This window comes from Leopardus geoffroyi, chromosome D1, assembly GCF_018350155.1.
Source record: "Leopardus geoffroyi isolate Oge1 chromosome D1, O.geoffroyi_Oge1_pat1.0, whole genome shotgun sequence".
Lineage (NCBI taxonomy): Eukaryota > Metazoa > Chordata > Mammalia > Carnivora > Felidae > Leopardus > Leopardus geoffroyi.
Window position 1 is genome coordinate 21,314,061 of NC_059329.1, and position 14,142 is coordinate 21,328,202.

General features: G+C 39.4%; 1 protein-coding gene across 2 annotated transcripts; it reads right to left on the minus strand.

The window, feature by feature from the left end:
• Positions 1 to 1,910: 1,910 nt before the first annotated feature.
• LOC123600855 (olfactory receptor 8B3-like) lies at positions 1,911 to 11,096 on the minus strand. 2 transcript variants are annotated; one of them, XM_045483286.1, is made up of 2 exons: positions 11,086 to 11,096; positions 1,911 to 2,844 (listed from the first exon to the last, which is right to left on the minus strand). In XM_045483286.1, the coding sequence occupies exons 1-2, from the start codon at positions 11,094 to 11,096 to the stop codon at positions 1,911 to 1,913; spliced, it is 945 nt and encodes a 314-aa protein (XP_045339242.1). The 2 variants fall into 2 exon arrangements, with proteins under 2 accessions (XP_045339242.1, XP_045339243.1); XM_045483287.1 differs by lacking the exon at positions 11,086 to 11,096 and adding an exon at positions 8,740 to 8,750.
• Positions 11,097 to 14,142: the final 3,046 nt, after the last annotated feature.

Sequence of the window (14,142 nt, forward strand, 5' to 3'; positions counted from 1 at the left end):
ACAGTCCACTCCCCAAAACAAAATATGTCCCATTGTTCTTTCTTATTTATCTATTATTGTTATTTTATTATATTTTATTAATTATTGTTTTAGCAATAAATTTATTATTGTTGTTATTCAAACAAGACAATCCAATTCAACAAGCATTTCTTGCCCTCCCAATGTATCTGAAATTCTAAATATACTAATGAGAAAACATGGAGAGATAGGAAAATTGAAGGAAACAGCATCTACTGTAAATATTTATTTTCTTATTGGTGAGACAAAGTGCTGTGGTCAAATGTTGAAATCCTAACCTCCAAACATGATATTAGAACGTGGGGCCTTTGGGAGGTGCTTAGTTCATGACAATAGAATTCTCATAAGTATGATTTATACCTTTTAAAGAAGCTCCATAGAGGGGCGCCTGAGTGGCTCAGCTGGTTAAGCATCCAACTCCTAATTTCAGCTCAGGTCATGATCTCATGGTTCATGAGTCGAGCCCCGAATTGGGCTCTGTGCTGACAGTGCAGAGCTTCCCTGGGATTCTCTCTCTCCCTCTCTCTGTCCCTCTCCCACTCTTTTCTCTCTCTCTCAAAATAAATAAAGAAACTTTAAATCAATCAATCAATCAATCAATCTCCATATAAATCACTAGTTCCTGCCACCATGTAAGGATGTAATGAGAGGTGTGTGACCTAAAAAACTGCTCTCACCCATTTGTGCTGGCACCCTGATCTTGGACTTACAGCCTCCAGAGCTGTTAGAAATAAATTTCTGTTGTTTGTAAGCCACTAAGTCTGTGGTATTTTATTATAATAGCCCAAATGGACTATGAGACAGGTTTAAGGAAGGTCACAAAATGTTGCTAGAAATAAAGTTTATTATCATTAATATATACCCTTTCTTCATGATAAATTTCATTAAATAAGTAAAAGTGTTTAACATGTTTCTCCCAATATGCACTATTTTCCTTTAAGTGATAAGTAACAGACTAGTCATACACCAACCATCCCCCATATTTGGATCCTGAGATACATATGTATTATTCCTTTAATCATATATATTAATGCTATATTTGGCAATATATGTATTCACTTCAATTTAAATGAACTAGACTGTTTGAGGCTCTCAAAAGCTGGTGGTGCACAGAATGCATGTTGCCATTTTCAATGGGAACAAGAAAGAACAGAATGGTAAAAGGAAAAGTTGGTAAGAAAATAGAAAAAAATGAAAATATCAGAGGACTTGATTATACTTTAGGCCATATACACAGTTTGTAATGAACACATTTCATTGAATCCTCCTGCCTATACCAGCAATGATATGGAGAAGAATAAGAATGTTTCTTTAGTTTTTGGCACTTCTGTGTTTAAGAGAGATAACTGTAAATTCAACTTTCTGTGACTTATGAAGCTTATCATATTTGTTCAGATTAAGAATAGCTTAGAGACAGAAACAGTATGAAAAGAAAATAGCCAGTATATTTTTTCTTTTTATAAACATGTTATTAGTTATTTAGTAAGCTGGTTTCAGGTACAGAAATACAAAAGCAAACAATGAAACAAAGTAGCTATAAGGGAAATGCTAAGACGGGTCTATTAAAACACAGATAACACAATCTGCAGAAACAACATTGATAATGATCAAAACCTCTTGAAAAACATAATAAAATTTTTAAAATTGAATTTCTTGGGGTAACTGGGTGGCTCAGTCGGTTAAGCGTCCAACTTCAGCTCATGGTTCGTGAGTTTGAGCCCCACGTCTGGCTCTGTGCTGACAGCTCAGAGCCTGGAGCCTGCTTCGGATTCTATGTCTGCCTCTCTTGGCCCCTCCCCTGCTCACACTCTGTCTGTCTCTCTCTCAAAAATAATTATACGTACAAAAATTTTTTTAATAAAAATTGAATTTCTTCATGTTATAATTTCTAATCAGAACATGTTTCTCCTTTGGATTTTAAACAATGCTTTCCACAATGTAACTTTGATATCCTTGTTTCTCAAACTGTAGATTAAGGGATTAAGCATGGGCACCACATTAGTGTAGAAAACTGAAGAAATTTTTCCCATGTCCATAGACCCCGGAGAAGAATATTTAAGATACATGAATGCTGCCGAGCCAAAGAAAAGAGAAATAGCAATGATGTGAGAACTACAGGTACTGAAGGCTTTTGATCGTCCTTGAGCAGATTTGATATGAAGAATGCTAGTGAGGATAAAGACGTAAGAAATCAGGATGGTAAAACTGGGTACTGTGATATTAATTCCCACGACTATCAGAACTACTACCTCGTTGACATAGGTGCTGCTGCAAGACAGTTGGAGGAGAGGAAGAATATCACACAGGTAATGGTGGATGACATTAACACTGCAGAAGGTTAGTCTGAGCATGCACCCTGTGTGGGCAGAGGCTCCAGCAAACCCCATCATATATGCAGCAACAGTCAGCAAGGCACAGACCTGATGGGACATGGTTACCTTATACAGCAACGGATTACAGATGGCCACGTAGCGATCGTAGGCCATTGAGGTCAACATATAGCATTCCGAGATGACAAAAAAGAGAAAGAAAAACAGCTGAGTCATGCAGCCAACGTAGGAGATGATATTCTCCCTTGATACAAAGTTCATCAGCATCTTGGGGGTGAAAACAGAAGAGTAACAGAGATCAATGAAGGATAGGTTGAAGAGGAAGTAGTACATGGGGGTATGGAGGTGAGAATTTAGACTAATAAGAGTGACCAAGCCAACGTTGCCCACCATGGTGACAATGTAGATCACCAGAAACAGGAAGAAGAGGGGTTGCTGGAGCTCTGGACGGTCTGTTAGGCCAGCAAGAAGAAATTCAGTCACTAAGGACTCATTTCTAACCAGTATTCTTCTCTTCAGAAATCTGTGAGAACAGAAAAAACTTCCATTAATAGAGACCCCAGCTCTCTCCTTCCTTACATGCTCTTATTTATGAGAAGACTCAGACCAGCAGAAATCGAATAAGTCCCTTTGCTTCACAGGGTCCAAATGGACTGCACACATAGCCATTGGCATTAAAATCACTCTGTCTTTTGTTTTAGCATGAGTTGTATGTGACAAACAGCTATTCCTGTCTTTACTAGAAGATACAAGAATGGAGTAGCTGAGGACTAAACCCACCTAAACCTCAGAAGGGAGGTATCCCCCTTGTCTCCCTCCCACTCATCTGATCCTTCACTTCCTAGTTCCTACTCACATTTCCATTACCTTACCAGATACTTCAGTTCCCCAGTGATGACTAACAAAAAAAGAGAAACTTCTGCTAGAGTAGAGATCATTCAGGTATTTTGCTTCCTAGAAGGAAGTCTGTCAGAGTCTACAGGGTTTCCAGATCTTTCCCACAAGAATCTACAAAGTCAACTGATAACACTTATTGAGGAGACCCTTGGTAGCCTAAGACTTATATTTAACCACACATCAGGTGTTTCTACACGTTCCCCTCCTTTGTTCCATCCTAGCTGGACAGAGAATGTAAAAGGAAGGTGGATGTGCTTCCTTCTCTTTGTAGGAGGGCACAGAAGAGAAACATAATGTGGATGTTGATTAAATTAGTTAGGTTTGTGAAAATGTAGCAAGCTATTTACTTAGGACATTTAAACTTTATTGTACGTGTATTTCAGCTGAAATAGCATATTTCAGCTAAAAAATATTTTTAGGAAAAAAACAAATCTTTTCCTCTGATGTTTCTATTTTCTGGACATGTCACTTGGAACTGCTATAGCTCTCCTGCTACTAGACTGAGGATGAAGCCAACACAGGAAGGGTGTGCTAAGAATAATGCAGGCAGTGGATTAAGGGCTGCATACTTTTGAATTTCTTGCTATTCAAAATAAGTACTTTCCCCCATTTTTCAGCAACAGAGTGAGAGAAAAATGGAAACTTGCATAACTCACTCTCCTTCCATTGAGATAACTCAGTGCTGATTCTTCGTGAGTTTCACCTCCACTTCCCTGTAAGAACTGGCTTTTATGATGTCACTACTGAGCAGATATAGATAGTCACAGGATCTTCTTCCTTTACTGGCAAAAGAGCAATAGCATAGATCTCCCAGACTGAATGTTCCAGGAGTCAGCCTGAGAAGTAGATCAAACTTCTAGTTATAAATTTACTAAGAGAGTTTGAAGGGAAACCACACAGGTGACACCTGACCCATCATGACATAGAGCACAAGGCTTTTGCTTAAGGCTTATAATTCTTTTAGACCTCATTAGGAATACGGTGTAGGTCTTCCCTAAGATCTCCCCATCGTGATAAACTCTGCAGGGAAGAATCTGATGTCTGAGTTTATGTACTAATTGTAACCGTAAATGTTAATTTCCCAACAGGGATTACATATTCCCTAGGTTTTAGGAGAAAGTGTCCTCTGCTGTCCCTTAGAAGGATGCATATAAATAGCATCACTGAAAATGTCACTAACTATCATCCTATGTAACCCAGTTCTAGTCAGAATTTATACACATCTCCTAAAGTTTATTTATTATGCTTTTTTAATATTTTGAGAATTTTAAAATAATCATTAAGTATATTTTATAGACACAGCAAAAGGATGCTTTTGTTTTCAGAGATTATTGTTTAAATAGAAAGTTATGTGATAGAATAACAACCCATTATTCTATGAAATGTTACTTTGCGTTGTTCTGACTCAATATGGCTTTGCTTTCCACATATTAAAATTAAATCTATAAGAAAAATCACTGGTAATAGGTTTCCATCTTAAGAAAACACAATTTTAGAATTCCAGAGTATATATTAATTTCTCCTTATGCTTGTGAGAAGATATCTAAAGTTTACTTTGAAATGAATATAGATTCACAGAGAATTATAAAAATAACGTAGAGATTTCCTGGAACTCCAGATTCCTACCTACATCTCCAACAACTGTAGTATAATAGCAAAACCAGTAAACTGACTTTGGAACAATAATGTTAAGTAGAATTTAGGACTATAGATGTTATTCAGCTTTCAGCAGTTTTACATGCACTGAGAGTTTGTGTTGTGTGTGCCTGTGTGTGTGTGTGTGTGTGTGTGTGTGTGTGTGGAGATCAATGCAAGCTGATCCCTTGTACAGATTCGCCACCACAATTAGGACACAGGACTGCACCACCAGCTATTCTACCCCTTTACAGTCAAACCCAACCCCTTCCACCTGCATCTGTCTTCCGGCAACCACTGACCTGTTCTCCACCTCTTCAGTTGATTCCTTTAGAGAACAATAAATGAAATCATATAACACGTAACCTCTGAGATTAGTGTTTTTCACTAAGTACCATGTCCTGAAGTCCATCCCAGCTGTTGTATGTATCAGCGGTCTGTCCCTTTCATTGCTGAGTAGTATTCTGTATTTTACAATTCAAGTTTATTCAACCTTCTGTAGTAACTTAAGATTTGGGTACTGGGAGGCACTTGGGTGGCTTAGTCAGTTGAGCTTTTGACTCTCGACTTCAGCTCAGGTCATGATCTCATAATCGTAGGATTGAGCCCTGCATCACGTTCTGTGTTAGGTGTGGAGCCTGCTTAAGATTCTCTCTCTCTCCCTCTTTCTCTCTCCCTCTGCCCCTTCCCCACTCACACTCTCTCTCAAAAAAAAAAAAATCTTGGTATTGATACAAAACTAAATCTGTTTTATTCATGGAAAATGTTTCAGGGACAGGAGCCAGATGACAGTTGAGACTGGTTCAACTAGGAATTCTCTTTAAGCTAACCTGAGTCAAGGCTTTCATTCTCCCTCCTCTAAGAATAGTGGCTGAAACACCCAGAATTTAAATAGGTCTTATAATCAGTCAAAGACAAGGGGGAACACAGTGTATGTACCAACATTACTCTTTCTGAAAGTGTACCTTAGTAGTCACAATCAAATAGTCAGGAAAAGGCATTTGAACATAATGCAAATTCTATTCGCTACAATTTCTTATTCATTCAATCTCAGTACATGTGTATTTGAGTTTCAGAGTTGCAAACCCATACGCCTTTGGGAAACCAATTTATCAACCAGGGTACAGTGTTTATGTACAGGTTTTTTTGTTTTTACCCTTGCAACGTATAGTCAAGTGTTTCTGTCACAGAAAGAAGTTATAAGTATACAAAAGGGGGAGTCTAGAATGAACTATGTGGTGCTAGATTAGCACCACATAATATACATCTTAATACACATATTAAGATACATAGATTCAAAAAGATAGGTAGATAGATAGATAGATAGATAGATAGATAACAGACAGACAGATACACAAGCATTTGAATACATACACGTATTTCCTATCTCTCTCCACTAAGAGGGCCTAGAAGCAGTGATACCCTAGTAAAAATGAACACATCCGGGGCGCCTGGGTAGCTCAGTCAGTTAAGTGTCAGACTTTGGCTCAGGTCATGATCTCACAGTTTGTGAGTTTGAGCCCCGCGTTGGGCTCTGTGCTGACAGCTTAGAGCCTGGAGCTGTCTTCAGATTCTGTATTTCCCTCTCTCTCTCTGCCCCTCCCCTGCTTGTGCTGTCTCCCTCTCTCAAAAATAAACATTAAAAGAAAATTTATTTTAAAGAAATGAACACATCCAACACCCAGACCTTCGTTTCTTAATAACATTCTCTGATAATAACTGGGCATCTTGGAGAAATGATTCATTTTGGGGATGAACCAGGGAAATCACAAAATGATTCTGAAGCATCTTATAATATAGAAAGTACAGAATTCACTTTTAAAAAAGAAGACAGAGTCATGGCAAAAGTTTACAGTATCCAACCTGGGAGCTCTGAAAGAGCAAAGCTGGACCTATTTGAACAACAAAATAAGTACAGTTGACCCTTGAATCACATGGGCTTAAATATATTAGAAAAAATTTTTAAAGTCTTTGACAATTTGAGAAAACATTTATTTTCTCTAGCTTATTTTATTATAAGAATACAACATATAATACATATAACTTAAAAAATATGTATTTATCAACTGTTTATGTTACCAAGAAGGATTGCAGGGGCACCTGGGTGGCTCAGTCGGTTAAGCGTCCAACTTCAGCTCAGGTTGTGATCTCACAGTTTGTGACTTCCAGCCCTGCGTCAGGCTCTGTGCTGACATCTCAGAGCCTGGAGCCTGCTTCGGATTCTGTGTCTCCCCCTCTCTCCGCCCCTCCCCCGCTCACGCTCTGTCTCTCTCTCTCTCTCTCTCTCTCAAAAATAAAAGTAAACATGAAAAAGAATCTTAAAAGACAACCCTCAAAGAGAAATTGAGCTGTAAGAAAGATTCATTACGGTGTCTTTATTGAACTCGTTTTATCTTAATCAATAAAAACCTTGAGCTTTGAACTCGCTTCTCTACTTATCACAGATACCTCAGCAACAATCGGAAGCATCACTGACTTGATATGTGTGAGCTCAATTTCTGCCCAATGATTCTCTGAGTACTTGAATATGTTGATGCTGGAATGATCTCTCAGATTTCAGACTTAAGAAACTGAATAATTTTTTTTTAAATCTCAGTTGACTGACATCTGATTCCAGCCAAGATAGAATACACCATTGCTCCCTACTCTACCCTCTTAAACTAAAAAACTCTGGGCATAACACAACAAACAAACATAGGAAGACATTGAAAGGTAAAAACAAGACAGACTTCCATGGAGTATGGGGAATTGAGGAATATGGCTGGTAAGTTCCCTGGGTTGTTTTTTGCCCTAATGGTACACTGAACAAGCCTGCAACCCCAAACTACCAAAGACAGACCCAAAAAGCTTTCCTCCAACCAAAGAAATAGGGGAAAAAAAGGTAGTCTAGTAAAACAGAAAACATTTTTTATAATATCCACCCAACAACAGGCAAAAATTAAATGACAACCTGCCTAGCAACCCATGTCAGAAGGGCCAAGCAGAGAGCTACATCTCTACCCTCTGCTTGAGGGTAACAGGAAGTACTCTGATTCCTTCACAGGGGTGATGTCAGCAGGGCCATGTGGAGACTGAACTGCTTATCCTCTGGCTGGAAATAGGAAGCGGCAACCTGATGCCCCCACCAGCACAGTGTTAAAGACTGGGCAATAATCTGAACTCCCTTCCTACTCAGCAGCAATTAAGTTGAACAAAATGATATTAACTGGCACTCTATATTCCCTGCTGGTATAGAGTCAGTGGGGCCAAGTGGGGAACTAGTTTCCATCCCACCCAACAGCAGTGATGTGAAACAAGACCATACAAGATAGTGCTAGTCGTCATACTCAGTCCCAATTCCTCCTGCTGTCAGTGGGTTCATCAGGGAACTACACTTCTACTCCTCACCCAGCAGCAATGAAGCGCTGTCAGTAACTGTCCCATTCTAGCTAAGTTGCTGCCAAAGAACTGAAGTGGGAGTTGAATTTCTTTTAGGTTTATTTATTTATTTTCGGGAGAGGGAGAGAGTGAAAGAGAGAGAGAGAAAATGAGCAGGGCAAGGGCAGAGAGAGATGGAGAGAGAGAACCTCAAGCAGGTTCTACCCTGTCAGTGAAGAGCGCAACATGGGGCTTGAACTCACAAACCGTGAAATCGTGACCCGAGACAAAATCAAGATTCAGATGCTTAATCCACTGAGGCACCCAGGTGCCCCAGTGGGAGCTGAATTTTTATCCCACATGTCAGTATTGAGGGGGATACAAGTCAGCAACCCAATGACACTGGAGGGACATTCAGGGCTCGGCAGGGATCTGAATATCCAGAAGTATCTGAATCTGCACGCTATACCTAAGCAAGGTGACCACTGAAAAAGAAAACCACATGAGATCCATAGTCTCACAAACTAATATACAAAATGTCCAGGGCACAACTGAAAACCATTCATCATATCAATGACAAGAACCACCACCATCACTTGAAGATGAAAAGAGAACCAACAGATGCCAATATGGAGATGACTCAGATGTTACAACTATTTGAAAAGAATTTTAATACAGTAAACAAAATTGTTTCCACAAGCAATCACAAATACTTTTTTTTAATTGTTTTTATTTTGTTTTTGAGAGAGCATGCAAGCAGGGAAGAGGGACAGAGGGAGAGAGAATCCCAAGCAGGCTCCAGATCAGCACAGAGCCTGATGTTGGGTTTGATCCGGCAACCCTGGGATCATGACCAGAGCTGAAACCAAGAGTCGGATGGTCAACTGACTGAGCCACCCAGGCACCCAAATTACAAATAGGCAGATTATATCTTTTAAAACACATTATAAAATAAAATATGTTAGCAGAGAGATAGAAAATAAAAAAAGAGCCAAATGGGGCTCTTGCTCCTGAGAAGAAGGAAATGGTATATTTTTTCCTTATTCCTCCTACAATTACAACTAAAAACCCTACACATTATATAAAAAACAAACATAAGAAGATTATTAAGGGTAGAGAGGAGGAAACAGGCTGGTAAGGGGACTGAAGACTCACGGTCAGTTCCCTGGATTACTTTTGTCTCTTACGTCCCAAATTTGAAGGAGTTGGCAATAAAAATTTTCAATAAGCACAGATATTTTTAAAAATTAAAGTCGACAGGCCTGCCTCCCTCCCGGTGCTGCAGGACCCCTCCTGCAGGGGACCACCGACGGCAAAGCAATCTAAGCCTGCCCCTCCTGCCCCTGTGTACCTTGCAGATCCACCCCAGCTAATAGGTCCTTGGTCAGATCCCATCAAAGCAGCATCACAACCCTGGCACTGTGCAAGCAGCCCAGACAGGGGTCACACCACTCCACTGCCCTGCCCCCAGGAGAGGGGAATATAAAGTACACACCAGTCTGACCGTGGCCCCAGCAGTGGGCTGGAGACAGACATCAGGTCTGACAGCGGCCGCCCACCAACACAAGTTACTCCAGACAGCACAGGGGAAGTACTCTGCAGTTCCACACCACCCCAGGGACTATCCAAAATGACAAAATGGAAGAACTCTCCGCAAAAGAAACTCCAGGAAGTAGCGACAGCTAACAAATTGGTCAAAAACAATTTAAGCAATATAATGGAACAAAAATTTAGGATAATAGTCATAAAATTAATCGCTGGGCTTGAAAAAAAGTATAGAGGACAGCAGAGAACCTATTGCTACAGAGATCAAGGGACTAAGAAATAGTCATGAGGAGCTAAAAATGCTATAAATGAGGTGCAAATAAAATGAAGGCGATCACAACTCAGATTGAAGAGGCAGAGGAGAATATAGGTGAATTAGAAGATAGAATTATGGGGGTGACTGAGTGGCTGGGTCGGTTGAGCATCCAACTTTAGCTCAGGTCATGATCTCACAGTCCGTGAGTTCAAGCCCTCCGTTGGGCTCTGTGCTGGCAGCTCAGAGCCTGGAGCCTACTTCGGATTCTGTGTCTCCCCCTGCCTGAGCCCCTCTCCTGCTTGCACACTGTCTGTCTCTCTGTCTCTATCTCTCTCTCTCTCAAAAATAAACAAACATTAAAAAAATAAAATAAAATAAAATAAAATAATGGAAGGGGAAGCTGAGAAAAAGAGAGATAAAAAAAAATCCAGGAGTATGAGGGGAGAATTAGAGAACTACGTGATGCAATCAAACGGAACAATATCCATATCATAGGAATTCCAGAAGAGGAAGAGAGAGAGAAAGGGGCTGAAGGTGTACTTGAACAAATCACAGCTGAGAACTTCCTTGATCTGCAGAAGGAAAAAGGCATTGAAATCCAAGAGGCACACAGAACTCCCTTAAGATGTAACTTGAATCGATCTTCTGCACAACATATCATAGTGAAACTGGCAAAATACAAGGATAAAGAGAAAATTCTGAAAGCAGCTAGGGATAAACATGCTCTAACTTACAAAGGGAGACCCATAAGACTAGTGGCAGACCTATCTATTGAAACTTGGCAAGCCAGAAAGGAATGGCAGGATATCTTCAACGTAATGAACAGAAAAAATATGCAGCTGAGAATCCTTTATCCAGCAAGTCTGTCATTCAGAATAGAAGGAGACATAAAGGTCTTCCCAAGCAAACAAAAACTGAAGGAATTCATCACCACTAAACCAGCCCTACAAGAGATCCTAAGGGGGATTCTGTGAGTGAAATGTTGCAAGGACCACAAAGTACCAGAGACATCACTACAAGCATGAAACCTACAGACATCACAATGACTCTAAACCCATAGCTTTCCATTAATAACACTGAATGCAAATGGATTAAATGCTCCAACCAAAAGACATAGGGTATCAGAATGGGTAAAAAAACAAGACCCATCTATTTGCTGTCAACAAGAGACTCATTTTAGACCTGAGGACACCTTCAGATTGAAAGTGAGGGGATGGAGAGCTAGCTATCATGATACTGGAAGTCAAAAGAAAGCTGGAGTTGCCCTACTTATATCAGACAAACTGGACTTTAAATCAAAGGCTGTAACAAGAGATGAAGAAGGGCATTATATAATAATTACAGGGTCTATCCATCAGGAAAAGCTAACAATTAAAAATGTCTATGCACTGAATATGGGAGTCCCCAAATATATAAAACAGTCACAAACATAAGCAACGTTATTGATAAGAATGTGGTAATTGCAGGGGACTTTAATACTCCACTTACAACAATGGATAGATCATCTAGACACAGGATCAATAAAGAAACAAGGGCCCTGAATGATACATTGGATTGGATAGACTTGACAGAGATATTTAGGACTCTGCATCCCAATGCAACAGAATATACTCTCTTCTCGAGTGCACATGGGACACTCTCCAAGATAGATCACATACTGGGTCACACAACAGCCCTTCATAAGTATACAAGAATTGAGATCATACCATGCACACTTTCAGACCACAAAGCGATGAAGCTTGAAATCAACCACAGGAAAAAGTCTGGAAAACCTCCAAAAGCATGGAGGTTAAAGAACACCTTACTAAAGAGTGAATGGGTCAGCCAGCCAATTAGAGAAGAAATTAAAAAATATATGGAAACAAATGAAAATGAAAATACAACACTCCAAATGCTTTGGGATGCAGCAAAGGCAGTCCTGAGAGGAAAATACATTGCAATCCAGGCCTATCTCAAGAAACAAGAAAAATCTCAAATACGAAATCTAACAGCACACCTAAAGGAAATAGAAGCAGAACAGCAAAGACACCCCAAACCCAGCAGAAGAAGATAAATAATAAAGATCAGAGCAGAAATAAATAATATAGGATCTAAAAAAACTGTAGAGCTGATCAATGAAACCAAGAGTTGGTTTTTTGAAAAAACAAACAAAATTGATAAACCTCTAGCCAGGCTTCTCAAAAAGAAAAGGAAGATGACCCAAATAGATAAAATCATGAATGAAAATGGAATTATTACAACCAGTCCCTCAGAAATACAAACAATTATTAGGGAATACTATGAAAAATTATATGCCAACAAACTGGACAACTGGGAAGAAATGGACAAATTCCTAAACACCCACACACTTCCAAAACTCAAACAGTAAGAAATAGAAAGCTTGAACAGACCCACACCAGCAAAGAAATTGAATCAGTTATCAAAAATCTCCCAACAAATAAGAGCCCAGGACCAGATGGCTTCCCTGAGGAATTCTACCAGACATTTAAAGCAGAGATAATACCTATCCTTCTCAAGCTATTCCAAAAAATAGAAAGGGAAGGAAAACTTCCAGACTCATTCTATGAAGCCAGCATTACTTTGATTCCTATACCAGACAAAGACCCAGTAAAAAAAGAGAACTACAGGCCAATATCCCTGATGAATATGGATGCAAAAATTCTCAACAAGATACTAGCAAATCGAATTCAACAGCATATAAAAAGAATTATTCACCATGATCAAGTGGGATTCATTCCTGGGTTGCAGGGCTGGTTCAACATTTGCAAATCAATCAATGTGATACATCACATTAATAAAAGATAAGAACCATATGATCCTGTCAATCGATGCAGAAAAAGCGTTTGACAAAATTCAGCACCCTTTCTTAATAAAAACCCTCGAGAAAGTTGGGATAGAAGGAACATACTTAACATCATAAAAACCATTTATGAAAAGCCCACAGCTAATATCATCCTCAATGGGGAAAAACTGAGAGCTTTCTCCCTGAGATCAGGAGCACAACAGGGATGTCCACTCTCACCACTGTTGTTTAACATAGTGTTGGAAGTGCTAGCATCAGCAACCAGACAACAAAAGGAAATCAAAGGCATCAAAATTGGCAAAGATGAGGTCAAGCTTTCACTTTTTGCAGATGATATGACACTGTACATGGGAAATCTGATAGACTCCACCAAAAGTCTGCTAGAACTGATACATGAATTCAGCAAAGTCGCAGGATACAACATCAATGCACAGAAATCAGTTGCATTCTTATACACTAATAATGAAGCAACAGAAAGACAAATAAAGAAACTCGTCCCATTCACAATTGCACCAAGAAGCATAAAATACCTAGGAGTAAACCCTAACCACAGATGTAAAAGATCTGTATGCTGAAAACTATAGAAAGCTTTTGAAGGAAATTGAAGAAGATATAAAGAAATGGAAAAACATTCCATGCTCATGGGTTGGAAGAATAAATATTGTTAAAATGTCAATACTACCCAAAGCTATCTACAAATTCAATGCAATCCCAATCAAAATTGCACCAGCATTCTTCTCGAAGCTAGAACAAGCAATCCTAAAATTTGTATGGAACCACAAAAGGCCCCAAATAGCCAAAGTAATTTTGAAGAAGACCAAAGCGGGAGGCATCACAATCCCAGACTTTAGCCTCTACTACAAAGCTGTCATCATCAAGACAGCATGGTATTGGCACAAAACAGACACATAGACCAATGGAATGGAATAGAAACCCCAGAACTAGACCCACAAAAGTATGGCCAACTTATCTTTGACAAAGCAGGAAAGAACATCCAATGGAAAAAAGACAGTCTCTTTAACAAATGGTGCTGGGAGAACTGGACAGCAACATGCAGAAGGATGAAACTAGACCACTTTCTTACACCATTCACAAAAATAAACTCTAAATGAATAAAGGACCTGAATATGAGACAGGAAACCATCAAAACCCTAGAGGATAAGGCAGGGAAAAACCTCTCTGACCTCAGCCGCAGCAATTTCTTACTTGACACATCCCCAAAGGCAAGGGAATTAAAAGCAAAAATGAACTGTTGGGACCTCATGAAGATAAAAAGCTTCTGCACAGCAAAGGAAACAATC